This window comes from Aspergillus homomorphus, assembly GCF_003184865.1.
Source record: "Aspergillus homomorphus CBS 101889 unplaced genomic scaffold BO97scaffold_1, whole genome shotgun sequence".
Lineage (NCBI taxonomy): Eukaryota > Fungi > Ascomycota > Eurotiomycetes > Eurotiales > Aspergillaceae > Aspergillus > Aspergillus homomorphus.
Genome location: NW_020291887.1, coordinates 1,587,515 through 1,614,308, shown reverse-complemented (window position 1 = coordinate 1,614,308; position 26,794 = coordinate 1,587,515). Strand labels below are relative to the sequence as shown.

At 52.7% G+C, this 26,794-nt stretch overlaps 7 protein-coding genes across 7 annotated transcripts; 4 read left to right on the top strand and 3 right to left on the bottom strand.

Annotated features, from left to right (window-relative positions):
* Nucleotides 1–1,853: 1,853 nt before the first annotated feature.
* BO97DRAFT_439527 (histone deacetylase complex subunit SAP30 Sin3-binding domain-containing protein) lies at nt 1,854–2,826 on the top strand (the record flags this gene model as incomplete). Its single annotated transcript, XM_025697991.1, has 2 exons — nt 1,854–2,188; nt 2,299–2,826. Exons 1-2 carry the CDS (start codon nt 1,970–1,972, stop codon nt 2,824–2,826), a joined length of 747 nt encoding a protein of 248 aa, XP_025556844.1. The 5' UTR covers nt 1,854–1,969.
* A 1,727-nt stretch (nt 2,827–4,553) lies between these two features.
* Nucleotides 4,554–5,174, bottom strand: BO97DRAFT_419922 (uncharacterized protein; the record flags this gene model as incomplete). Its single annotated transcript, XM_025696611.1, has 2 exons — nt 4,554–4,873; nt 4,949–5,174. The coding sequence occupies 2 exons, from the start codon at nt 5,172–5,174 to the stop codon at nt 4,554–4,556; spliced, it is 546 nt and encodes a 181-aa protein (XP_025556843.1).
* Nucleotides 5,175–5,571: 397 nt separating this feature from the next.
* BO97DRAFT_381271 (endopeptidase La) lies at nt 5,572–9,650 on the bottom strand. Its single transcript, XM_025693241.1, has 2 exons — nt 6,269–9,650; nt 5,572–6,216 (listed from the first exon to the last, which is right to left on the bottom strand). The coding sequence occupies exons 1-2, from the start codon at nt 9,455–9,457 to the stop codon at nt 6,052–6,054; spliced, it is 3,354 nt and encodes a 1,117-aa protein (XP_025556842.1). The 5' UTR covers nt 9,458–9,650; the 3' UTR covers nt 5,572–6,051.
* Nucleotides 9,651–9,796: 146 nt separating this feature from the next.
* BO97DRAFT_467175 (BRO1-domain-containing protein) lies at nt 9,797–16,330 on the top strand. The gene is made up of 6 exons (XM_025699628.1): nt 9,797–10,138; nt 10,220–11,478; nt 11,540–11,685; nt 12,635–12,986; nt 13,070–14,666; nt 14,722–16,330. The coding sequence occupies exons 1-6, from the start codon at nt 9,926–9,928 to the stop codon at nt 15,856–15,858; spliced, it is 4,704 nt and encodes a 1,567-aa protein (XP_025556841.1). The 5' UTR covers nt 9,797–9,925; the 3' UTR covers nt 15,859–16,330.
* A 2,837-nt stretch (nt 16,331–19,167) lies between these two features.
* BO97DRAFT_12070 (protein kinase family protein) lies at nt 19,168–22,381 on the top strand. Its single transcript, XM_025689970.1, has one exon. It carries the CDS (start codon nt 19,626–19,628, stop codon nt 22,326–22,328), a length of 2,703 nt encoding a protein of 900 aa, XP_025556840.1. The 5' UTR covers nt 19,168–19,625; the 3' UTR covers nt 22,329–22,381.
* Nucleotides 22,382–23,010: 629 nt separating this feature from the next.
* BO97DRAFT_430634 (CobW family GTP-binding protein) lies at nt 23,011–24,658 on the bottom strand (the record flags this gene model as incomplete). The annotated part of the gene is made up of 5 exons (XM_025697453.1): nt 23,011–23,364; nt 23,466–24,003; nt 24,059–24,155; nt 24,351–24,434; nt 24,538–24,658. 5 exons carry the CDS (start codon nt 24,656–24,658, stop codon nt 23,011–23,013), a joined length of 1,194 nt encoding a protein of 397 aa, XP_025556839.1.
* Nucleotides 24,659–24,707: 49 nt separating this feature from the next.
* Nucleotides 24,708–26,689, top strand: BO97DRAFT_439521 (Mob1 family protein). Its single transcript, XM_025697990.1, has 2 exons — nt 24,708–25,263; nt 25,337–26,689. Exons 1-2 carry the CDS (start codon nt 25,030–25,032, stop codon nt 26,579–26,581), a joined length of 1,479 nt encoding a protein of 492 aa, XP_025556838.1. The 5' UTR covers nt 24,708–25,029; the 3' UTR covers nt 26,582–26,689.
* Nucleotides 26,690–26,794: the final 105 nt, after the last annotated feature.

The following is a 26,794-nucleotide window of genomic DNA, read 5'->3' as shown; positions in this document are numbered from 1 at the left end:
TTGTTGTCTTTGGGGCAACGGGTATGGTTGCAGTCAGAATTACACTGTAGCGGTGAGCACGCATAAAAAATTTTCATATCTTGCCGATGAATCATTTTCCAGGGCACACAACACATCCCCCGCCTCATTCTCACGCTCACTTTTCTCTTTCCCATCTTGGTTATAAGCGATGTCAGCTGAGTTTCGCAACATGCACCCGATTTTCAATCTCGGTTTGTAACCCCTCATATTGTCTCATCTACAATCCCCCCCGCCCCTTTCTCAGGCCAGAGATATAGATTGCTCAGGTAGCCTACAGACGAATGAACTATATAGTCGCACCACAATTGGTGGAAATAATCCTTTCTCCTTCTCCAGACCACCAATCATACCCAGTGATCTCAAGTAGATTAAGACAAACCCCCGTTTGACAGCTGAGATAAGCATTTTGTGCTCGTCACACGTGACCGGGGTTGCACCACCTTTGGAGTGTTAAAGATTACTCCATGCGGAGAGATTCCACGGGTGATTTTTGTTCCGCCTGAGATGGAGGGGGCATTTTCCGTGTGGGGGGTTTGTCATTACGGAGATTTGCCGACAACCAAACCCCCCCCCCCCCCCCTTCCCCTCCTCGGATGTTGTGTTCACATGATAATTGGGACTTTGTTGGTGCTTTCTTGGTTCTCTGGGGCTCTAAGTCTTAATTGAGGCTTTCCTCTTGCGAAACTGTGGATTTGCTTATCGCGAATATAGTCAGGTGCTGCGCTAGGGTGGGGAAGAAGTAAACAAACGTGGAGTGCATGTAACTAGGCAGATTTGCTTTTGGCCGGCCGATAGCAGCAGCGTTCCCCGCATTGGGATTCTGAGATTCTCCAGATTCCCAGAGAGACAGTGGTCTATGTTTCTTGGTGGTCCTCTAGCATTGGCTCTAGTCTGATCGGGTGGTCTTTGGACTATACCCCCTATGGGTCTATAGATGGTTGAGTGGGTTGGGGTTCGCGGTGCGGGTTTATGAGAGCCGAGGTATGTAGAAAGGGAGGTCGATGAGAGGGAATTGCGGTCATGGTGTTATCTAATGTGGGCTGAAAATTGCGAGCTTATTGAAACTGGTCTTGTTGGTTTATGTCTCGATGGCTACTGTCGAATCTGTAGAGGTTGACTGTGGTTGATGATCTTAGTAGGCTTCGCGTCGCCCGGTGTATACTCACCCGGGTCCCGGAATATATACTCGGAGGTTCAGCCGAACAAGTAGTACACATGTATACACTCAACCAATGCACCAGCACACTAAGCATGCAGGAACAATGTGACTCCCTGAGTTCAGTTGGGAGCATTGACCCAGACCATACAAGTGCTCGTGATGCTCGTGTCGCACCAGCCGTCTTTGAAGCAGGTCGTTATGTAACACGTGCCTCAATCTGACGACGATGCTGTCTCGCTAGTCAAGGTCCTATTTGTATCTATAGCCAGCTTCAAAGATTGTTGATTACGACATCGATCAGCGCATAGGTAGCTATTCTACGAGTCTGGACTCAACGCCGTTATCGGCCAACTATATTACCAGTAGTCTGTGGCCGACATTTGAGCAGAAAAGCATGGTATCCAGGAATTCTACAAAGCTACACCTATGACGCTCCCGCAGCAGTCCGCGGTGTATAAATGTGGCCGCCAACCAGAAAAGCATCTTTGCACATTCCAACCCTCCCACCTACCTCCTCACATCAAGAGATTCGGCAACATTACCCAATGCGGCCGCGATGATGTCGCGCTCTAAGTATTCTGCCGCGTCTGGCCGCTCTTCGTCGGCCGAAGCAAAAGTTCAATCAAACATGTTCTTGAACAATGCAGCCTGTCTTTTGTTCGCAGTCAAATCAAGCCAACAGTAGTGCTCGAATGACAGATTTCTGCTTGCTTGCTCCCTGGGGTTGCGCTTATCTCAATTTCTCATAACCCACCTCACTTATCGCTCAAATCTCTGTCCTCGTGCCTCATGGCTCCCCCGCGGCAACGGACGGCAGCCGTCCAGGACGACTCGAGATCGGAGGGCTCCAGTACTACTAGAGAACACAAAACCACAGGTGCGAAGTCTCGCAAAGGTGCCAATGGGTCTCTGGCATCATCTGTCACCAGTCGAGAAGCCAAAGCCTCTGGGAACCTTGCGAATGTCACCAGTGCCCCCGCTGGGGGAAACGTTTTAGATGTGCCAAAGGTACGCCTGCGTTTACTCTCCACTACTCGCTCACTATCCCATTCGAAAGCTTTCGCTTCTACCGTATAGTTTAGATGATACGGAGACTGATATTTCCTTCTTACATGCAGATCCCCTGGAACGAGATGCCCCTTGACCTCCTCCATTCGTACCGACATGCCTACAAACTTTCCTCCCCCAGTGCCTTCACCAGCGAATACTCCCACCTCCTTCTCTCCAGAGGCATTGGCCTGCGATCCCCGACATCAATCGCCGCCCAGCGCGCTCACCTTCAAAGTCAAAATCAAATGACAAATGGCACCTCCCAACCTACTACCAGCACCACTAATACATCTACCGCCGCCCCCGCTGCCCCGAAAAAAGCTCTGCACGGCAATCCCTCTTCGGCCCCCAATGGCATCGGCGCGAAGCACAAAGACCGGCAGACCCAGAAGCAAGCACCAAGCGCAATCAACGGGAAGAGCGCTCTCCATCACATCATTGGTCAAGACCGAGTGAGCAAGAACCAACTTGCCCTGTCGGTCCGCAAACACTTCAATAGTGCTGGTCTCGCAGAGCAGGAGGCAATTGCTCGGTTTCTATACAAAGTTCGGGAAGAAGGGAGAGGGCGACATTTCCGGTTGAGATTCCAGCCCTGAAATGCTACCAATCCCATTTTGCCTCGACGATTCTCGTGCCACCCCCAACCTATCTCTGCAAATATTGCGCTGCGATTCGAAACACTCGGCCCTGTGACATACAGCTTATCGTCGCCTTCTCCCGTTACGATCTTGTTTATACTGGCGTTCCAGGATCACCTTTCAGGATATTCTGGAGGCGACTGAGTTGGAAACCCTGTCTGCTCGATGCTTTCCTATCCTTTGCGTCACATCGCTCCCTCCTCCCGCCCAATCTACACCTCCTTCTCTTCTTGTTGGAAACGAGACACTGGCTCAGTTTCACTTGCTCTCTCATGATACCCATCAGTGCGACACTGCCCACTGCGCTCGTGTTTTTCTCTCTTCCCCTAACCCGCCTCTGCACTAATCTTCTTTCCCACCCTATCGTTATTGTCCATCTATCTGGCGTCTAGTGTTCTATCATCTTCGTTGACTTATCAAGACAACGCTCCACTTGGGCAATAGCGGTCACCTCTGCTCATCTTTGTTCGAAAAGGTGTTGCAACTTAATCCACTTCTACATCCACCTCGCCTCTCTGCCTCTACCCAGCACGCACTCCACACTCCACTACAGGATCAAATAGACCGTTTCGTCTGCCTCTTCATCGTTTTCTCGGCGTTCCCCAATTCTTCTTACCCTACCTACACTGTACGTATAATATATACTAATCAAGACTGGAGTATTTTACCCTTTTGTCGCACGGGTGTAAGAGCATAAACTGGCGAGGTGTACGAGTCAGGTAAATTACCTCCACTGCACTGTCATGCCTAAGAGCAGTCTACTCGTGTTCTCTATTCACGGATACATGTCGGTAATACCTATATACGCAACTGAATCTACCCCCCCGCAACCGTTCATCATCTCCAGATCACCTTTTCCCAGCGCTTGCCAAAGAACCCCCAAGCCAGGTAGGTTACAAAGAAGGGACACTAAGCGATACAACCCTCACTACGAGCCTGATAAATGGTGTTCTCTACGTACGGTCTAAATAAACAGTCAAATCACCTGACGACTGCCCCATCGCAGGGAAAGATTCACATATGGCAAGAAGTGAAAGCTGAGTACAAATCCAATGTTCAAGACCCATGTTACATCGACGTAACATCCCCCCGCCAAGCTATCACGCTAGCATTGCAATGCCCACTGCGTCTGAAGCGGTGTTGTTATCATCCCGAAGGCGATATAAGAACCCCCCGTCTTCAAGAGCAGTGGCGCACGGTACCAACAAGAAGACAGCAGACGAGGAAGACGAAGATAAACACAAAGGTAGAGCCTTTCACTGGGGCAAGAAACACAAAAAGACACAAAGCGAAGTACGGGACCCAAGATATCCATTCATTTCCTGTTGACCGTATAGTTGCCAGCGTCGCCCACTGCGTTGAAGCGGTGTTGTTATCAGCCCGAAAGCGATATAAGAACCCCCCGCCTTCAAAGCAGTGGCGCTTGACGCCGTCAACGATCTGGATGGTGAAGGTATGAAGGAAGACAGATAGAAAGTAAAGCAATAGTACAGAATCCAATAGTCATTTCCGATATGTGCGTAAGCGAATCCCAATGTGTTGCTGCGTTGCCCGCTGCGTTGAAGGGCTGTTGTTATTGACCTGAGGGCAATATAAGAACCCCCCCCCCCCGGGTTCAAGAGCAGTGGCGCGAACGATAACAACGATTTGGGATGGTGGTGATGATGATGGTATGGACGAGTTGTCTAAGGCGATTTGCCTGGTCCCAGGCACACGCCAGAGTAGCAGATGTCCGTGTGGCAGCAGTCCCTGTGGCGGCGGCAGCGACGGTGGCATTTGCGGTCTAGGGTCGACATCTCGCCGTCGTTGGTGGCCGTGGCTTTGTTCTTGGGGGTGGGGGGAACAGTGTCGTCCGAGGTTTCGGCCGAGGGGCCTTCCTCGTCGTTTTCGTAGTCATCGATGAGGGTAAGGCCTTCCTCGGTGTTGGCTTCATTGGTGGAGTCATCGATGGGATCAATGTGGGTAACAGGGGCAGAGGAGGTATCTAGCTCTGAGTCGACGTTGTCTGGATTCAGAGGAAGAGGGTTAGTTTGTGTTGAGGATTGAGGAGGGTGGAATGATGATGGACTGAGGGACTCACCTCGAGTGTAGAGGCGGAGATACCCATTGAGGGCTTTCTTGACGGAGGCATGGCCGGTGCAGCGATGCAGACACTTGAAGTAAGCCAGCGTGGTTTCGTAGGAGATGTTGTCATCGTCGGTGTTGTCCTTGGCGAGGTCGCAGTTGCAGCGGGTTGAGATGGCTGTCGAGGTCACCAGAGTGACCAGGAGGGCGAAAACCCAGAAGGAGAGGAAGTGGAGCTTCATCTTGTCCACGGACAGATGAAAAAGTGGTGTTAGTGTAGGTAGATGGAGTAGCTGTTGGACTTTGGATGGAAACTGTGGACTTGGTGACGAGATGGAGGACGAGAGGTAGAAAGAGGATGAGAGAAGGAAGGAAGAAGGGGAGATCGAGGAGGATATGGGGGGATACTTATAGCCCAGGACTTGACAGTACTGGAGATGGTCAACAGTGAATGATTCAACTACCAAAAACAGAACAGAGATAGATCTAGTGAATCTACCACTTCCCATCAGGAATCCTCAGTGAATATCCCAGATTTCACAGCTGGGCGTGTGACCTGGGAACCAGAATTGGAAGCATCGTCTACAGGTCATGCGAAGACAAGGAGATAAGTATAGAACAGGCAATAGCCTCTATTATCCAAATTATACAGGCATAGTCTTCGTATATACATACATGCAAGGACTGATCACAGACCTTATGGAAAGTCTGGCACCAAAAGTATAGAGAGTGCTGCCACACCAGCTCTATCCCCGCTCGTCTGCAGAACTTCAACACAAGTCTATTGCCAGTCGGATGGACCGATACCCATCCTGTTTTCTCGGAGCGGAGTGGTGTTTGTTCGATGGGCTTCAGTGTCGCGCCGAGTTCCTGCCTGAGTCCGCATCGAGGAACGGAATCCAGGCCAGGGAACGACGACACTACCCTGGTTGTAGTTTATGCCACAACCTAAATGTCAATTGCTAAAATTCAGAGGAAAAGGTTAATCCAACAAAAAAGCGAAAAAAGCCGACTCCGATCCATGCTGCCCCTTAAAACGCCCTGAACGTGACCCAATACGGTATGGACCATCATCTTTAAGTGCATGCCGTATCATAGCATTAACAGTAGTCGGTTGATTCAATCATCCTCCTCGCTTGCGGTTTGGGACTTGTTCTTGGGCTTTTCAGCAAGCTGCTTCTGCCATACATGATTGGCAGCAGTCCTGTCGAGATCGGCAAACAGGATGTCGAAGACTTCCGAATACCATCCAACTGCGTGACCTTCAATACCCTTCTTGATGTTCTATTAAAACGTTAGCGTGGCTGGAAAGATAGACAGATGCAAATGAACTCACCTCGGGCAGCTCCAGCCAGTCGGACATGTTGTCCGCAGGGAAGATGATCTTCTTAGCTCCAGCACGGCGAGCGGCCACCGTCTTCTCCCTGAGTCCTCCAATGCGCAAGACTTTGCCGGTCACTGTCAGCTCACCGGTCATGGCAATAGTAGGGTCCAGAGGGTGATTCAAAGCCAGGGACAACAGGGATGTAGCCATCGTGATACCGGCAGACGGTCCGTCCTTGGGCACTGCACCCTCAGGGCAGTGCATGTGTAGTTTCGCCTTCTCGAAGAACCGGTTCTCGGGGAACTGCTTCGCCATCACCGATTTGGCGAACGAGTATGCAATGTGGGTGGACTCCTTCATAACGGTTTGCAAGTTACCGGTGATATCAAGACCAGGTCGAGATTCGGCCGACAAAGCGTTTTCAAGGATAGACTCCACGTACAGGGCGGCACCGCCCATGCTGGTCCAGGCGAGACCCATGGTGACACCTGCTGGGAAAGTTTCATACAGACGGTCGGCCGTGAAAACAGGGGGCCCAACATAATCAGTCAGGCTGCCCTTGTCAATGCTGACACTCACGTTCTCAGGAACCTTGAGTGCCACGCGAGGAGTTTCCGTAGTGGCTTTCTCTGGGTTAATGGGCGCGTTTGCGGGATCAGTCAGCTCGGTCTCTTTCTGAGATTCCGCTTGCACAGCCTTGCCCTCATCCGTGATCGCTTTTTCTTCTGCAAGAACATCCTCTCCCAGATCCCGAACGATTTTGAAGGCGGCCTTGCGGTAAACTTTCTCAATCTGCTTCTTCAAGTTACGTACGCCACTTTCGCGGCAATACGATTTGATGAGCTCTTCGACAGCATCCTCCGTGAGGGTAACGTCAACGTCCTTGAGACCTGTCAATTCCCTGGCGGCAGGTGCGAGGTACCGCTGAGCGATAGCCATCTTTTCGTCCGCAACATAACCGGACAGCTCAATAAGCTCCATGCGATCAAGAAGAGGGCGAGGAATAGTGTCGGTGATGTTGGCGGTACAGACGAACAGAACCTTAGAAAGATCGACTGGGACATCCATGTAGTGGTCCAAGAATGACGAGTTCTGTTCGGGATCGAGGAGTTCGAGGAGAGCAGAAGAGGGATCGCCTTGATGACCATGACCAATCTTGTCGATCTCATCAATCAAGATCAAAGGGTTTTCCGTCTGGCATTTCTTAAGGGCCTGGATGATACGACCAGGAAGAGCGCCAACGTAGGTCCTTCGGTGTCCCTTGACCTCAGCGACATCCGTCAAACCACCCACAGAGAAGCGATAATACTGCCTGTTCAAGGCGCGTGCAATGGACTTTCCAATACTGGTCTTACCTACACCTGGTGGTCCGACCAGACAAAGGATCTTGCCCTCGACAGTCCCGCGAAGCTTTCCAACGGCAATGAACTCGAGAATGCGATCTTTGACGTCTTTCAGACCGTGGTGATCTTCATCAAGGACAGACATCGCATGCTTGATGCTGAAGTTCTCCACGCTCTTCTGACCCCAAGGAATCTGAGTTAGCCAGTCCAGATAATTCCGCGTGACATTGAACTCTGACGCAGCAGGCTCCAGATGAGCCAGCTTGTTGATCTCCTCGTCGAAGACTTTCTTGATGGCCTCGGGCATGGCGAGCTTTTCCGCCTTATCCTTGAACTTCTCGACCAGCTTGTCTTTACCGTCGGACTCGATACCTAGCTCACGCTTGATACCCTTCATCTGCTCCATCAACCAATACTCGCGCTGTCGCTTCTGAATCTTGGCTTCGACATCCTTCGAGATCTTGGACTGGAGCTGAGCATTCATGAGTTCCTTCTTTAACACAATAAGAGCCTTGGGAAGTCGTTCTTCGATGTTCATCAACTCCAAAACCTCCTGCATCTCATGAAGTTCTCCCGCGGAGACAGCAGCGGCAAAGTCGGCCAACTTGGCTGGATCATCACTCAGATTACCCGGGAACTGATCGGTGTAGAAGGCGGAGATCTGGTCACGGAACAGAGGGTTCAAGCTAGCAATCTCCTTGCAGACGTTGACAATTTCACTGGTCACGGCACGAATGATGGCGCTCTTCTTATCGTAGGTTTGCTCTGCCAGATTCTCAACATTGACGAGGCTGACAAGGTACTTTCGTAAGAAGGAGGTTGGTTCGTAATGGTCCTTCGGAGCAATTTCCGCGCCACCCTCTTCGAAACTGGCCACGACATCCCCACGTTTATCCTGAACCTTCTCCTCGGCTGTGCCCGACTTGGTAGAATCATTGGGTGGAATGAGTGAAGAGATCTTGATCCGACGGTGGGGGTAAAGGACGGCTGTCACACCGCCTGCGTCGCCACGGAGAGGGTAAGCGGCGGTGATCTGAGCAAAGACACCGACGTCATAAACATCGTCGAGATTCTCAATCACATCTCCATCCGCGTTCTCGTCCTTAAACAGGAAGGCACCCACGTATGGTTGGCCACGCTTCATCATATCTTGAATGGCGCTCGCCACATTGGGGTCTTTGATAGTAATAGCTTTGTAGAAGCCAGGGTACAGCGGTCGCTTGGCGATAGGGATAGCCATGACCTGAGGATAGATGTCCGGCACAACTGGCTTCTGTAGAGCTTTCTCGCTGCTGCCCTTCTTGCCCTTCTTGCCACCATCTTCATTGTCACCGTTGCTCGCACCGCTAGGCCTAGAATCCGATGGGCTGCCACTGACAGGTATCGGCGATGGTTCATCAGAGGGGCTTTCTTTGCCTTCTATGGGGCTACCGCTCTTCTTTGTCTCGTCCTCCAAGCTACGTTGCTCCTTGTCCACCGCCGCCTTCTCTTTCCGCCGCGATGACCCCGATGTCGGAGCTCCGGGTTCTAGTGACGATCCCTGCCTGTTGGAGGCATCAGTCGCCTTCCGTCGAGCATCGGGACGTCGTCCGGTATCTTTCTCTTCCTTGATCTCTTTTTGCTCTTTTTGCGTAGTGTCCTCCTTATCGTCGTTCTGTGGGGGCTTCTCTTTCTGGCGGAGCGAGCTCGATGAGAAAGGACGGGGGGAAGACGGAAGGATGCGGCCGAATCGGGAGGCGTTCAGGATTGATCGAGCACTAGCATTGTGCCTAGGAGAAGCGAGGAGAGGGCGAAGGAGTATGGGACGCGGCGTTTGGTGGAGCGCGGCTCTCCAGGGGAGTGTCTGGCCGCGGAGCATGCTACTGTGCGTCGACGCGGACGACGGGGACGGATCAGGCGGAAAAAGGAAAGACGAGGTATAGGTGCGAATACGGTAGCCTCGAGGCTGACCGAGATGGCGAAGTATACAGAGTAAGCTGGGGGAGAGAGAAAGCAAAAAGAAGAATCGATCAAGCAAGATGGCAAAAGGAACGGTAAATTGTAAATTGAGGGGGGCGATCGATGACCTTCGGTCGAGTGATTGATTACCGAAGCAGTCTTTCATCATCGCTGCTGTCCGGTACAATGTTAATCCGGTCGGGAAACTTTTTCGAGCCGAACGACTCGAAGCTTCCAAACGTCTTCCCCATCAGGAGGCGGTCGATGCTTCAAGAAAGGTCCCCGGTGGTTCTTCTTCTTCACAGGTCAATTCAAATTTCTCTTCTGCCCCCCTCATATTTTGCGCCCGCTACTCGGTCTTATCTTTGATGCTCTCCTCTCTCTCATAATGAACGTTACATCCGCCGCCATGCCTAAAGCCGCGGCTCTCCCCGCTCGTTTACTGCGGACTTCGCGGCAATACTCCAAGCAAAGTCCGTCCACCACCATCCGGTCCTCGACTCCTGTCCGAACCTATCATGTCTCTACCGCTTCTTCGAGCAGTAATCGCCTGCGCGATGGGACCTGCAGCAAGAAGCAGCCCGCATTCCTTTCGTCAAGGGTAAGTCGCCCGTGTCTTGACCGGTTAGGTCTCATTGTGAGATCCTGGACGGTGAACTGACTTGGACTTTTTGACTGGCAGGCTTTCCATACAACCGCCCCACTTGCGGCTGTCCCCGACCCTTACAGAGTTCTAGGAGTCGACAAAGGCGCTTCTGCATCGGAGATTAAAAAAGCTTACTATGGAATGGCAAAGAAATATCACCCGGATACGAACAAGGAACCCGACGCTAAAGAGAAGTTTGCCGAGGCGCAATCGGCGTACGAGCTGTTGTCTGATCCGAAGAAACGCGAGAACTACGACCGATTTGGATCGGCTGCTTTTGATCAGAATGGCGGCTTCGATCCCAGCGGCGGTAACCCATTTGGTGGTGGTAACCCGTTCGCTGGCGCTGGGGGTTTCCATGGATTCGGCGGCGGATTCCCTGGAGGATTCTCTGCCGACATCAATTTCGAGGATCTGTTTGGCGCTTTCACCGGTGGTGCTCGAAGAGCTGGCCGGGGTCGTCGGGGACCCTTCCAGGAGGTTCTCGTTGGCGAAGATATCGAGGTGCAGACCAGTATCTCTTTTATGGAGGCTGCGAAGGGCACCTCTAAGGATATTGTGATCACTCCGTTGAAAGAGTGTGACACTTGCAGTGGTGGGGGGTTGAAAAAGGGCGCGAAAAAGACCCAATGCCGTCAGTGCAATGGATCCGGCACCCGAGTTCACATGATCCAGGGTGGCTTCCAGGTGGCGGCTACCTGCGACGCTTGTGGAGGATTGGGAATGACTGTTCCCAGAGGCTCTGAGTGTGGCACTTGTAAGGGCAACGGTGTGGTCAGGGATCGCAAGACCGTCCAAGTCGATATTCCGGGAGGTGTGGAGGATGGCATGCGTCTGAGAATCTCCGGGGAAGGTGATGCCCCACCCACCGGTACTGCGGCTCCTACTGGCTCCCGTACGCAACGCGGTGATCTCTATGTCTCGATCCGGGTCTCCCCTGACCATCGCTTCAGCCGCGCCGGGTCCGATATTCTTTACACAGCTTCCATTCCCCTTACCACTGCCCTTCTCGGAGGCGAGGTGACGGTGCCCACCTTGGATGGCGAGGTTAAGGTAAAGGTTGGGACGGGTACTGGCACTGGTGATCGCATTACTCTGTCTGGTATGGGCATGAAGAAACTGGGCGGTCGCAGCCGTAACCTCAGCTCCATGGGTGACTTGCGGGTCGAGTTCAAGGTTGCTATGCCCAAGTACTTGACCAGCAATCAACGGACGATTCTTGAGGTTCTCGCGGACGAGATGGGTGATACTACTGCCAAGCGTATTATGGATATTCCAAAGGAAAAGGATGATGGGTGAGTGGATTCTGGCTAGATTTGATCGCGCCTTCTTTGCTGTCCTCTGACCAATTCTCAGTGCTCCATCTAGCCCGAGCGCCTCGACCGACGACTCCAAGCACCCTGGTTTCCTCAAATCTGCTTGGCAGAAGCTTATGAACCACTCGAAGCAACAGGACTCGAATCCCAGCAAGAAAGAAAGTGGTGATGCCAAAAAGACCGACGGTGACAAGAAATCGGGCTCGAGCTGAAAGGCTCCACGCACGCGACTCTGAACGAGACGTATAATGGGTGATTCTAAGGTCGTGGTCCCGGACGATCTTCTTCGTTTCTTATCTGTTTTTATTTCGGACGATATCATAGCGCCGGCGACATTGGGGGTTTCTTGAGCTATTCTGTATGTTGGGATGATTTCCATGTCGGTTTCTATATATTCTTTTTGTTGTCTTTGGATGCTGGTGCTGTTGTTCGGTGCATAGAGCAATTCTCCCAGTGTATGTCACTGTATGTATGTATGTACGATTAGAAAAGTATATCAAACATCTCTCCTTCTGGCGTATCTTATTTTATTGACTTATTGACTGATCAGCAGCAGACGGGACGGGAAGTTTGGAGGGGTCGAATTGGGAATCAAGAATGGGTGTGTCCCGCCCGTTTGCCCGTCTGTATGTGCCTGTCTTGGTTCGTCACTGCGGGCGGTTAAACTAAACCATGTCTTGCCCATTATTAACTGACCACACTGTCCACAACAATGTCTTCTCTCTTCTCTTCAGGACCCTGTGCAAAGGTCAGAGGGTGTGACTACTTGATTGTTTTTTTCCCCACTTGAACCGAATCTCGGTTATTGATCATCATCCGAAGTATTCCTACTTTGACAGCTGTCTGTGATTGAGGTGGAATAGTCTCCATCCATCCTCTCATCTACCTTCCCTCCGTCTCACCGCCGTCGTCATCAGGCAGTCTTACTGCCCGTGTGCTGCCTGGCAGTCCATCCCATCCATTACACTAATCTCGACATCCCTACCAGCCACCATCCACTGTTTCTTCCTCCGAAATCAACTTGATCTTACCCCACAGTCCCGCCCTTTCCCGCCTGTCATTCTCCCCCTTTTACCTCACTTCCCCTTCATAACTTGATCATTGACAGTTCTCTCCTTCGCCTGTCCCCGTCCAGCCTCCCTTCGCCTTTCCCTTTCTGTCTCTTCTCCGCCTTTGGATGGGAGCTCCCCGCTCCTTCCTACCAGCAAGATGGTTCAGTCGCCCATGATCTCGTGTCCGCTGAAGCAGACCAACGAAATTGATTGGATTCGACCCCTCAAGGATTACATTCGTCAGAGTTACGGTGAGGATCCCGACCGCTACAGTCAAGAATGTGCCACCCTCAATCGATTGCGCCAGGACATGAGGGGCGCGGGGAAAGATAGTGCGACGGGTCGCGACTTGCTCTATCGCTACTATGGGCAACTGGAGCTGCTGGACTTGAGGTTTCCGGTGGACGAGAATCATATCAAGATATCTTTTACCTGGTACGCATTGCATGTTTGGATTTCTGCTCCTCCCCGATCCCTCCTGGCCGCTTGCTAAACAATGATTCCACGTCGCCTACCAGGTACGATGCCTTTACCCACAAACCCACTTCTCAATACTCTCTCGCATATGAGAAAGCCTCTATCATTTTCAACATCTCCGCCGTGCTCTCCTGTCATGCTGCCAATCAGAATCGCGCCGAAGACACCGGTCTCAAGACTGCTTATCACTCCTTCCAGGCGTCTGCTGGCATGTTTACCTACATTAACGAGAATTTCCTCCACGCACCGTCGACCGACTTGAACCGAGAAACCGTTAAGGCTATGATCCACATCACTCTCGCGCAGGGCCAGGAGGTGTTTCTGGAGAAGCAGGTTGAGGACAATAAGAAGGCCGGGCTGCTCGCGAAACTAGCCAGTCAAGCGGCCTATCTCTACTCGCAGGCTGCGGAGGCGATCCAGGAATTCTGTAAGGGGGTCTTCGACAAAGTCTGGTCAATTGTCGTTCAGACAAAAGCGGCTCATATGGCTTCCGTCGCATCGTACTACCAGGCTCTGGCGGACAGCGAAAGCGGATCTCATGGGGTAGCGATTGCTCGGCTTCAATTTGCGGAGAAAAACTCGACGGCAGCGCTGGGATGGGCGAAGTCATTCCCATCATCCGTTTCGCCCAATACGAATCTGAGCTCGGAATCGGGCACCAACTTGCTTGAACTCGTCAAGTTCCATCTAGCTAATGTCCAGGCAAAGCTTACGATGTTTAAGAAGGACAATGACTTCATCTACCACCAGCCCGTCCCCAGTGAAGCAGGCTTGTCTGCTGTCGCCAAATTACCCGCGGCAAAGGCCATTCCAGTTAGCGAACTCTATCAGGGCCAAGACATCCAACGTATCATTGGCCCGGATATCTTTCAGAAGCTGGTCCCCATGTCCGTTACAGAGACAGCCAGTCTCTACGACGAAGAAAAAGCCAAGCTTATCCGAGCGGAAACTGAGAAGGTCGAGATGGCTAATGGAGAAATGGCTGCCAGCTTGGATTATCTCAAACTTCCCGGAAGCCTGAACATTTTGAAAGGCGGGATGGACCAAGAAATGGAGGTCGACGAGGAGTTTCGACGGTGGTGCCAGGAGCTTGCTGGCCATCAGCCTTTCATCAAAGCGCTGGACGAGCTGCAGGACCGGAAGGTGGAGATCCTTGGACAACTGGACCAGTGCTCCAAAAAGCTCGACTTGGAAGAAAGCGTATGCGAAAAGATGCGCTCCAAGTATGGTGCTGATTGGAGTCAGCAGCCCAGTGCAAGGCTTAACACTACACTTCGTGGAGACATCCGGTCATACCGGGACACCGTCAACGAGGCCAGCGCAAGTGACTCTCAGCTACTGTCCACGCTTCGGCAGTATGAGGCTGATTTTGACGAAATGCGATCAGCTGGAGAAACCGATGAAGCCGATGTCCTTTTCCAGCGTGCGATGATTAAAGCTGGGTCGAAGCAGAACAAGGGGAAAAATGGCCTTGGTAGCCCGTACGCCTCCACGCCGGAGGGAAGCTTGCTGGATGATGTTTTTGATGAGGGGAGCCCCTCCGTGTCGGAACAAATCGCGCGGGTGGAAGCCATTCTTAAGAAGCTGAACCTGGTCAAGAGGGAGCGATCTCAAGTTCTGAAGGATCTGAAGGAGAAGGTAGTCGGTCATTCAAAGTTGAATTGAAACATGTTGGCTAACATTGGCTTTCTAGGTCCACAACGATGACATATCGAATGTTCTGATTCTCAACAAGAAATCGATCACTGGGCAGGAAAGCCAGCTCTTCGAAGCTGAACTGGAGAAATTCCGTCCCCACCAAAATCGGCTACTTCAGGCCAACCATAAACAGGCTTCGCTCATGAAAGAGCTGACCAAGATCTACGGCGATTTGTTGCAAGATAAGCGAGTAAGATCTGAGCAATCGAAGTACGAAGCCATCACGCGCCAACGCAACACGGTGATGACTCGGTATAAGAAAGTGTATGATGCTTTCAACGGTCTGCTCTCTGGGACAGTTCAGGCCCAGACCTTTTACACTGAGATGGCCGAGACGGTGGAGAACCTGAAAAAGAATGTCGAAGCCTTCATCAGCAACCGCCGATCGGAGGGAGCCCAATTACTAGGCCAGATCGAACGCGAAAAAGCGAGCAGCGCGACAGAGCAGGAGGATCGTGAGCGGGAGAAATTGCGGCAGTTGATGGAACGCCTGTCCACTGAACCCAAGGCATCCACACCTGCACCGCCGTCAGCAGGGGCAATGGCTCCCCCACCTCCCTCCAAGGCTAAGTCGCCGCCTCCAGCAGTGCAGACGCCCGCATACAACCCATCTCTCGCCTCGCCGAAGAACTCCCCGGCTTTTCCTCCCGGGCAACAGCATGGTGTCCCTCTGTCCCACTCGCCAGCACCGTATGGGCAATACATGCCTCACGGCGCCGCTGGCATGCCCTACCATCCGGGACAATCATACCAGCAGGGAGCAGCAGCGCCTCTATCGGAGGGTTACAACCCCATGGCCTATCCCATTCCACCCGCTGTTTCCCCTCCTCCAGCTCAGCAGTTCTACTCCTCCACTCCTACCCCGTTCAGCAGCTACAGCGGGCCCACTCCCCCTGCAGCCCCGTCCGCCTTTTTACCCCAGGGCTACGTGCCACCCCCTCCGCCCCCTCGACCCCAGCAGACAAACTATCCTTCTGCTTCAGGCCCCTTCCCATCCGGTCCCGCCGGCTACGCTCAGAGTCGGCCATACGGGTCCAGTCAGCACCACAAGGCTCAGTCGCAATCCTCCCAGTCACAGGGACAGTCGAGCGCCTCAAGTGATCCCTGGGCCGGACTCAACGCTTGGAAATGAGCCGCCCTGCCCTTGTTTTCTAGTTGACATGTCGATGTACGGGTCATGAAGTATGATAGACGCATGGAACGAATCACTGAAATCTCTTGCATTAGGGCGTTTCTTTCTTGCAATCGTAATGATCTTAGTTATTTGCCGGCCCATCATCACTGTTGGTCGTTATTTCCTGATCTGTTGGTTCCATCCTTCGTTGTGACTCCTCTTTCAGTTGGTCAGATCCCATCGTGTTTCCTAATTGGGCTTATCGTCTCTGCTATCTACTCCTACTGCGCTGCTCCGTTCTGTTGTTATCCTTTGAGAATATGGGGGACATGACCATCACCATGACCATGAACCATGAACTAATTGCAAACAATCGTCTGCTACTGCATGTATATAACGAAGTAGCGAACCAGCTCATGGAAAAAAGCGCACAATGGTCGAGTTCCAGTGGTAGCCAGCAACTGACTATGCACATCTGTCCGTATCCCAGTGATTGGTATCTACCCTCTGTTCCCTCCGCTACTAGACCAAACAGCATCTACGGGCGTGGGTGTAGCCGGGCCCGATACCGTACTAGCCAGTACCACACCTTTGCGGACTGGCCCCGTCGGGAGATTCTGCTCTACGATTCTAGACCTCAATACCACTAACCCCCACACTCTACCTACCTTACCCATCTTTTTCTTCATGTATCGACTCATATCTACCATCAATAGCTACTCTAGTACCCACAACACCAGAAAAGTCCACAACCCCCAAACTCCGGTCGAGAAAAAAGAAAACACAGAGGCAAGCATGTTTGGAACCCATCTCACATCAGACAGAAGCCCGCATGGAGGTTGGCGTACAAGTTACACCAATGAGGTCGGGGGATGTCCCTCCCCCCTCTGACTGCAGTGGGAGCTAGGTACTATACCTACTAGTATCATCCTTGTAGGCTGTTGGTATGTTGTGTGTGCTAACTATAGGTCGGTAGGTAGGTTTTCTTGGGGGTTGTTCTGAGGTGCTGGCTTATTTACCTGTTGGCTGGGTGGACTGTATGTATATATGTATGTATGTAGACAGGTGGGCAGGTGTGTATGTATGTACCTGGGTAGGTAGGTAGTAGGTAGGTAGCTAGGTAGGTGTATGTAGGAGGTAGGTTCGATCACGTTGTATGTATGTGTAGTGCAGTCTTGTACAACTGGAAAACGTTCCATGCAACAGGGAAGCATACATATGCAGGAAGCAAAAGAAGAGAGAGAGAGGGTGGGGTGGTGGGCAGTCCAGTGTGAGCCGGGATTCTCCGCTTCGGAGCTTATCGTCCGTGGGTGAGAGGTAGGATTATTACCTTGGAGGGGGGAGCGTGGGCTCGGGGCGTGGATGGTCTCTGTTACTGGTTGTGGATATCTACTGTCTGTAGTAGGTATAAGTGTTGCTGGAGCTAGTTACTTGGTGTGGATTGTAATTTGTTGTGCTGGTTGGAGGGTGGGAGTTGTATAGAGAGATGTACATACATTGGTGGAAGAGGGGAGGGGAGTGGTGGAATGACCTGCATCCTTACTACTATACTAGGTAGTACAACTAACTAGGTATTGACTTGCTTGGTATAGTATACTTAGTCCCTAGCCTATAGATCACCACCAGTGATAGCAAGGAAACAAGTGATGGAACTGGCCGGGAGCCTGAAGGGGGGAATAGTGATTGGGTGCATCATCATCGGTGATTGACGAGGCAGTTCGGTCTTCTGTTCGGGTTCCTCCTTGTCTGAGTGGAGGCTTCACTTTTCGACAACTAGATGAAAGTCTAAACGCTCATACTAGTCAGTGATAGATGGGCAGTAAGACTGAGAAAAAGAGCGTTGTTTATCATTCTCTCTTCTTGTTTGCTGGAGGTGACGATGATGATGACGATGGATGTATGTATGTACAGTACTGTACAGTATACTTCCCCTCTTCTGGGGCAAGGATTGGGAAACCGGCCGGTTGGAAGTATAGAGACGAACCATCGTCACCTATCTTTGCCGGACGATTGGATCCAAGTGTACTCTGTACAGGATTGATGAATGAAAAGCTCTCTCACTCTTCTGCCTGCCCTCCTTTACCCCCCCGGGCGGTTGGTTGTTTGGTTTGAACAGCGTGGCTGGTTCCAAGGCCGGCCTGCGCGATACGCTCGGGTACGCTGGAAATCACAAGGGTGGATTGCGATATCATCCACTTTGTTCGTCATTGCGATTAGTCCCGATGGAGGGTGGTCAATTTGAACTTGAGAGTTGCAGTTGTAAATGTGATGGTTGAATTGGGGGGAACGGGAGGGCCTCGGAAAAAAGAGTAAGTACTTGGTTAACTACTACTAGATTAGAGCAGTCTTATAGTATAGTGCTCTGATTTGGATCCTCGGAGTAATCGGGGCGAGGAACGAGCGAACAGGGACAGGCTTCGAGAAGGAAATTGGGCTGTGCGTCTGCAGTAGTTTGGATGCTGTGCGATGGGATGAAGAATTGAGGCTATCGTCGGTTCGTTCTCGGTTGAGGCTGCCGTCGTCTGCTATTCATTCATTTGCCTTCATCTCATTATCAGTCAGGCAGGCACTTTCAGGCCGCCGTGCAGTCGGAGTTGCTTATTGGATCTCAGATTTGTTGCATTGGAGGGGGGTTTTGGCTTAGTTTAGATTGATTTGTTTATTTTAGTGTAGCTTAGTTGATTTAGTCTGGATTGGGTTGGTTTACTTAGTAGATAGTGAGTAAGTGGACTCGGACTGACTGACTTCATAGTTCGATGGGATGTTCCATCGACCTTCTACCTTCCCCAGTCCTGGTCTTTTGTCTTCCACTCGCATTGTCATTGTCATTTGCTCCAAACCATCTATATTCTATTCCTCGATTTAATTGATTCACCACATCGATCGACTGTTGATAGTTGTCATCCTTTGGTTCAACCAGTCAACATCTTCCCCTCTTCTTTAATCCTTCTCTCTTCTTTTCCTCTTCCTCTCTTTCTCTCTCTTTTCCAAGTCTCTCAGCCCAACCCGCCTTGACGAGCCGGGCTACAATTGACTGACTGGTCTGACTAGTCTCATTTGCTGTCTTTCTCAGAGTCTATCTGTCTGTTCTTCTTCCTCGTCATCCTCCGTCCCTCGTCTTTATTTGTTCCCGGTCTCTCCATGCTGGGTGTATTTGATCACATTGTCACTCCCTCTGCCTTTGATCCTCACTAGTCAACTCTCCAGCAACAGGGACCAACAATCACGATCATCAGTGACGACGACATTGTGTGACCCTTCAGTCACTCAGTGGGACTGGGCAAAGCAGTGCCTACCTTAGCCAGCAACCCAAATTCTCACCGACTTCTCCTGGGAGATCGATTTCCTCATTACTATTTATCTATCTCTACTACTACTACCTATTTCAACTTCACTTGCATCATAGCTACATGGAAAAATTCTTCGTATTTCCTCGATCCCGTTTCCTGACTTGATTCTCCTGCAGCCTATTGGTGTTTTCTCTCCCTTCAACCGCCCTGTGGAATTTGGTGGTCTTTTTTTGCTTTTCGGCCCCTGGTTTCTTTTTTTAAAACCCTCTGCGGCCCTGCCACCCACAGATCTTTTTCCTTTATTCCCCGTATTTGCCTTAACTTGTTGACCTATTGTCCCTGCATAACCTGCGAGTTTGTGAGTGTGAGAGAGAAGATACAGTCACTGCTGGCTGCAAGAGATCCTGTCGTCAATTCTTATGGACAGCACCGTCCCAACCCCTCGGGTGTCTCTGTCGTCCTCTGTACGACCGATCAGCGACCGCGCCGTGCCGGATGGCTATCTCGATTGCAGACAGTTCCTGTAGTCCGATGAGCTCGTTGGGTCTGTTGTTGGAAGAAAAGGCCGACCAGCCTCCGCGTCCCAAGCAGAGCATGTGGCATCGTCTGGGTCTACGTCGATGGCTGGGCCGCGATGATCGAGACCTTTCTTCCCAATCCCCCGCAGGCAACAATGTCCCCACTGCGAAACAGCCCAATTCACCGGCCGCCCACAACAGTCACCACAGTCACCGCAGTCACCATCATGACGCAACATCCCTCTCCTCTCGTCCCAGCAAGCCACACGATAATCTCACCCGTCGACTGTCTCGTAAGGTCGGCGTGGGATTGCCCCGCGCGACAACTTTCAAGCGACAGAATTCTGAACGACGCGACCGACTGTCACCCACCGAACTCGAACCCCGTCGGACGGTGTCCGCCGACCGTCGTCGCCCCCTGAGTTCGCAGTCCCAGCGAACTAGATCATCCCCACCGCCCACTCTCGACCCCAGATTGTCCGCACCCGAGGTTCAGTGGCGCGACGACCCGGACGAGCCCACGGTTGACCACCGTCCCGAGACGAATGAGAACGACGAGATCCGCTCGGAATGGAACCCTTTCCCTGACGTGACAGATGTCCCCGAAGAGCCACCGGCCGAGTCGCTTGAGATGGAGCTGGAAAAGCGTTGGATCTTGAATCTGAGCATGCACTTTCGGGATCGCTCCGAACGAGAAAAGTTTTTCGTCACCTATGCAGAGACACCCAACCGCTGGCGGAGAGTCACCATATCCTGCGATTACCGCAGGGCGCCTCTTGATTCCCTGGAGCAGGACCTCAGAGAGTTACGGTATCAACGCGACAAATGTGCACGCATATACGAATCCCTCCGCGAATCATTACCCGAAATCCAGTTCTATGACACCGTCACCAACCTGAAATTGGAAACCCGAGACGGTCGGCTGCATGTGCATGTCACGGAGGATGTCAACGAGATAATCCCGTACCCGCCGGTCTCTTGTATTGGGCACTTGCCGGAAGCACGACTCGTTCCCGAAAACCAACTGCACTTCGAGGCCCATCTCTCTGGGTTCGTGTACAATGTGCAGCTGGATGGCAAGGCTTTCATTAAGAAAGAGATCCCTGGCCCCGATACGGTAGACGAATTCTTGTACGAAATCAACGCCCTTCATGCCCTACAAGGTATTCCGGATGTTGTTCAGGTAGAGGGTGTTGTGGTAGATGACGACCAAGAAATCGTGAAAGGTCTACTCATCGGCTTTGCCGAGAAGGGCGCATTGGTTGATCTCCTATATGAGAACCGAGGTACAATCTCTTGGGACCGTCGAGAACGATGGGCTAGGCAGATTGTCCGGGGGCTATGCGAGATTCACGAGGCTGGCTACGTGCAGGGGGACTTTACGTTGTCCAACATTGTGGTGGACGCTGACGACAATGCCAAGATCATCGACATCAATCGCCGGGGTTGCCCGGTGGGGTGGGAGCCTCCAGAGATAGCAGCCAAGATCGAAAGTAATCAGCGGATATCGATGTATATTGGAGTGAAGACCGATATTTTTCAGTTGGGCATGACCCTTTGGGCGTTGGCGATGGAGGAAGATGAGCCGGAGCGCCAGCCACGGCCCCTGATGCTAGGTGAGGATGTGGATGTGCCTGACTACTACCGCAGGCTAGTCTCCATCTGTTTGAGCCCGGTTCCTCGTCATCGGCTATCCGCAAAGGAGCTGCTGAGACTGTTTCCACGCGAGCGAGGAGTGATGCTCTCGACTGTTTCCCCTTTACCACACACGCAAAGCGGTCTTGGTGTAGCGTTACACAATGACACCCTCCCGATGTACGACGCCCACACGACATTTCTCTTCGAGCAACGACAACCGGTGGATACCGGCAGATACGCCTCTGGTGGACAACATCGCCCAGGTCGCACATACAGGCAAGATGCAAACGGAGATTTCGACCCTCCTTCTCTTAATAGCGAGCAGCTCCCCGAGCCTGGGATTTGGGAGCAGTCACCTCATCATGAAAATATGACCACGGAGGGTGGCTTGGCGGCGATAGAGTCGCGGAGGCTAAGCGGACATGCATATTCAGGATCAACTGCAGCCGGAAATTTCAGCCACGCAATGATGGAGAACGGTCCGGACTCGTATGGTACAACTCTTCGAGGGTTAGATGGAAATGATTTTGGGCTAGATCCGACTGATGAATGCTATCGCAAGTACGCTATCGACCACGCGGATGACACGCACTCGAATACAGGCGGCTTCTTTGGCGAACGTAAAGAGGTGGATATCAACTCGGCATACTCGCTTAAGCCCCTCTCGCTGACTACACTATCGGAGAACGGGAGGCTGCAGGAATCTCCGATCTCCTTGGCAGCAACGCAGTCGACCGATTTGTATCCAGCTCCATTGACAGATCTCGGCCACGCCCTTATGGACGACCCAGATTGGTCTGTTCAAGAGTCTTCGCGCTCGGTCTCATCTCTCATGCACTCGATTCTACCAATAAATCCTGCGTCTGACTCTTGCGAACGGAAGAAGTTGGACGCTGAGACTGACCAATTTGCCCACCTCAGCATTCGTTCGGCCCTGGGATATGCTCCCCGGCAGAGCGTTCACGAACCAACCAATTACTTATGCGACTCGCATCTGCCAATCAACCCCGCACTTGAAGAGAAGACAGCAGCATTTGTATGACACGGAACAGGTGAATACATCTAGATCAGCCCTTCACAGGACAGTCACGAGTTGTTTTAGTCATGATTTTGGGTCCCGATTATCAGACCACACAGTGCGCGATACCCCTAGCAGTTTTGCACTGTACAGTTACCTCTTTTTGAGCGACATATGATGCTTTCCATTCCTTCCTCCACGAGCAAACGGCGAATCGGAGTTATTGGGTCGCTTTGATCTGATTTGTTCTTGTTTATTCCATTCGGTTGATGGAACCACCCTTGGGATGGCCCAGATTTTCTTTTTTGAATACGGAACAACTTTCTCATCCAGATACGACAGAGCTTCGCAGCAACCATAGGATCTTTCCCTGGCGCTTGGTATTTTGTCTTTTCATCTCTTTTCACGAATAACGACCGGACGGCAATTATTCTGGGCTTACTGTTTTTGTGTGAGTGTGCGGCCGTCTCATGTACATTGAGTGCTCATAACCTTCCCGGCAGCAACTGTATTAATTCGAAATTGAATTATCGTGGTCTTATTCTTTACCTACGCTATATCAGAGGGCAGGGGCTCCAGCCATGTGGGTTTATCGGTCGTGGTGTATCTCTGTGTCCTAATCTGCACGAATTCTTCGAGACTCCTCGAAGTTGTTGTATCATCGTCATCACAGTTCATCTAGTCATCATCTTTAAATCCTTTGTCCTCATTTCTGGACTCGCTTGAGGCAGTCCTCAAAGTTCCGCTGCCATGGAAGCGCGTCGGCGCCCAGTCCCCGCCCGATCAACACGATCTTACACTGCGTGTTCGAATCCTCGGCGGGCTCGGCGTCCCGGATCTCGAACACGTCCCGCACCGCCTGGATGATCCGCGTCGTCCCGTCCTCGATGGCGAGAATTCCCTTCAGCCGATGGATCTCAAAATCCTTCGGACTTGGCGCCCCCCCAGGGACGATAGCCGGGAGCTTCGAGTCCCACAGCACTGAGCGAAGCCACTCGTCCACGAGGGACACCTGCGCCGGGGAGATTTGCGGGACGGTGAGCGCGATAGTGGAGATAGCCTTCCCGCATTCGACATCTTCAGCGTTAGCCGCCGTTTCTACGCCTGGCTTTGGAGCCCCACGCAGTGAACTACACAATGGAGGACGAAAGGGAAACCCACCGGATCAAGATGACTGTGGCCCCTCTGGGCGAAGAGATCCACCGTCTCGGCATCGAGGTGGTCGTAGGCGTGCAGGTCCAGCACCACGCCCTCGATCTGCGGCGTCTTGCTGTGGTCCGTGACGTGGATCCGGGCGGCGCTGTTGATGGCGACGATGCGGTCCCGGACGTGCTGCAGCTCGGCGGGCGAGACCAGATCCGCTTTGTTGAGGATGATGACATCCGCGTGGGAGATCTGCATGTGCGCCATCGAGAGGACGGGGCCCTTGTGCTCGTGCTTGTGCTCGTGCCCGCTGTCGTTGTTGCTATGGTTTGACACCGTCTCCTCCGCCGTCGGCGCGTCCAGCAGGTGCAGGATGTTCTTTGCGTCCACCAACGTCACGATCCCGTCTAGGTAGATGCTGCTGCCGAGGTTGTCGTCCACCCAGAAGATCGGCGCGATGTTACCTGGGTCCGCGAGGCCGGTCGTCTCCAGGAGGATGTAGTCGAATGTGCCGCGTCGCGCCATTAGGGATTCGATGGCCATTACGCCCGAGTCTCTGTCGGGTTGTTAAGGCTTTGGGAGATTGAGGGGAGTCAGGGGAATGTACGTACTTTACGGAGCAGCAGATGCAGCCGTTGCCGACTTCCATCCATTCTGTCACTTCTTGGCCGTCTTGGTTGACCGTCAGCGGCTTTTCGATGTCCGTGGCTTTTGTTCGATATCGGGTTTGGAAGTTAGCCTTTGGGCGTTTGAGATATACCTCTTTTCGGAGGTGGGGATGTGATGTAGCATATTGGCAGACATATCACATCGAGATTAGATCCTTACAGTCTCCGAATTCTACTTCCAGTCTTAGTATAAGTTCGTTTTGTTGTTTAAAGCTAACTTTAGAGGCTCACTGACCATTCATGATCACGGCAATCTTCTTGCCATGCTTCTCGGTGAGGATGTAGTTCAGCAGGGTGGTCTTGCCGGCTCCGAGATAGCCTTTATGATGTTCGGAAAGAATAGTTAGAGTCTACGGGTTCTAGGTCTTGCAATCTAAGAATTTGGGGTGGTGCATAGATAGATTGAGGCGCGCGCGTCATACCAGTCACAAGGGTGATGGGCACGCGGGCTTGAGCCGGCGTGTCATCCTCTGACGTCGATGGCGCAGGATCTGGCAGCTGCGACACATCGACCAGCTGGGGGGGAGCGTCCTCGTCGTCCATCTTGTCCAGAAGTCGTCGAAGATGGTGCTGTCTTTGTTGTTGCGAATGGAGGTATGTATGTAAGTATGAGAAGAAGAAGCTGGAGATGGAAGTCGAGATCAACGCCCGGAAATGACGTTTTACCCCATTGAGGCAGGCCTCTAGGGCTTAGGGCACGGGGCGGGCATGGGCGGGCGGCGGCTGGGCTTCAGTTCTTTCCCGCGGCATCTTATCTCTAGTTAAGTGTTTATCGACCTTGCTGTTGTCTATCTTCTTCCCCAGCTGGCTGGTTTGCTCCCTCATTCTCTTCCCTTCCTTCTCTATCCTTCCTCCACGCCCACCTTCTCTTTTTCTCTTCTTTATTATCATCTTCGCTCCTTTCGCTTCCCGCCATGGCTGCTGCGGGAGTCTCTCAGGCCAGCTCCCCGCGCTTACCCAGTCCGCCCCCATTCACGGAGGTTCAGATCGGGCCCAAGTCGCCTTCGGTCGGCGAGTCCTTCGACTCGGAGACCGAGCAATTGCTGGGCGCTTCGCAAACCGCCGAGGATGGCTCAACTCGCCGCATTCGCCCGGGCACCCGCGCCATTGATATGGCTTTTGGTCCGCCGTTGGTCCCTCTTTCGCAGGTATGGACTGAGTGCGTGGTCGAGCTGTTTACCCCCTCCCGCTGACCCCAGCCTCCCTATTCCTCGGTCATAGCTCGATTCCCCCTTTCAACTTCAGGAACATCTCAAGGCCCTCTACAATCATTTCACGCGACCTGAAGGCTCAGACACCATCATTCCCATCAGCCGCGATGTCGCGATCCAGCTGGCGGAGCCGCCGGACGGCGTCGACCGCTCGCTCTGGCTGTACGAACTTTGCCGCTTCCTGACCATGAAAGCCAACAACCTCATCGTCGCCTTCTTCGCCGACTCCCCCCCTTGCTCCGCACAGACTTGCCCCGAGATGCGAGCCTCGGAATGGCAGTATCTCTGCGCCGTCCACGATCCGCCCAAGGCATGCTGCGCCATCGACTACTGCTGCCACACCCTCGACTGGGCCACCAACATCCTCACATCGCCCAAATACTTTCCCAGTCGGCTGACGTTGGGCGCGGAGGGTGGGGGCAGCGCCCAGGCGAGCATGCGGCACCTGACAAATATCTTCCGCCGACTGTATCGCATCTTCGCGCATGCCTGGTTCCAGCACCGGGAGGTTTTCTGGCAGGTCGAAGGACACGATGGACTCTATATCTTCTTCAAGACCGTCTGTGACATGTACAGTCTTATCCCGGAGGATAATTATACGGTGCCGGCGGAAGCGGAGGGACTGGATGTTCAGCCACACCCGGCGGCCGCGGCGACGACAGCTTTCGAGCATGGTGATGGGCGGAGAGTGACGATCCTGCGGAAGGATAACGAGCCGTTCCCCGGCCCCATGGAGCCACCGTCGATCAGCACGGGCGCCACCACGAGGCGCCACAAGGGAAGCTCGTCGATCAGCTCCGGGGTGACTACCATTAATGAGAGCGCTGAGGATGATGACCAGCCGAAGCAGCAGGCCGTCGCGGCGGCTACGGCTGCAGTAGCTGCCGCTGCCGCTTCTGCTGCTGCCGTTGGCGGTGGTCAGAGCAAGCCGGAGCCCGCACCGCAGGCTCCTGAAGAACCCCAGCAGGCTGCTGAGCAGACGTCACGCGGTAGTCCTGCATCGCAGGTGACCGTTGCTGAGGTGCACGACGATGAACAGGGGGCTAAGCCACAGACTGAGAGCGACACTGAAGCTGCAGCTGTAGCCGAAGCTGCTCCGGAGTCCGCAGCCGAGGAGCAGACAGAGAACACCGAAGCAGAGGTCAAGGCCAACACGGATGAAGCTCCGACAGAGGAAACCTCGGCGGAAAAGCCGTCAGCGGCTGACGAGCCCTCTATAGAGACTACAGAGGCCGAGCCCGCGCAGAAGGCGTAGGGCTGCGCAATTTGTTTCCTTTTCATGTGATGGCTTGTGTCTATACCACGGTTGTAATTTGTGTCGTTTTGGTACCAGGAGAGGGATGTAATATACGACTCGAGCGAGATTAATGATACCCTAATGGTGTTGCAGTGGTCGCTCAGGTGGTGTAGTTAATTGCGTATGTGCATGTATGATATCTGGTAATCTCCGTCTAAGTCCGACGGCGGA

Coding starts and splice junctions, on each gene's coding strand:
- BO97DRAFT_439521 (XM_025697990.1), top strand. CDS start 25,030: ATGGCTGCTGCGGGAGTCTCTCAGGCCAGCTCCCCGCGCTTACCCAGT. Junction 25,264..25,336: donor CGTTGGTCCCTCTTTCGCAG/GTATGGACTGAG, acceptor CCTCGGTCATAG/CTCGATTCCCCCTTTCAACT.
- BO97DRAFT_381271 (XM_025693241.1), bottom strand. CDS start 9,457: ATGCTCCGCGGCCAGACACTCCCCTGGAGAGCCGCGCTCCACCAAACG. Junction 6,217..6,268: donor ACTGGCTGGAGCTGCCCGAG/GTGAGTTCATTT, acceptor ACGTTTTAATAG/AACATCAAGAAGGGTATTGA.
- BO97DRAFT_467175 (XM_025699628.1), top strand. CDS start 9,926: ATGAACGTTACATCCGCCGCCATGCCTAAAGCCGCGGCTCTCCCCGCT. Junction 10,139..10,219: donor CCGCATTCCTTTCGTCAAGG/GTAAGTCGCCCG, acceptor TTTGACTGGCAG/GCTTTCCATACAACCGCCCC. Junction 14,667..14,721: donor TGAAGGATCTGAAGGAGAAG/GTAGTCGGTCAT, acceptor TTGGCTTTCTAG/GTCCACAACGATGACATATC.
- BO97DRAFT_12070 (XM_025689970.1), top strand. CDS start 19,626: ATGGCTATCTCGATTGCAGACAGTTCCTGTAGTCCGATGAGCTCGTTG.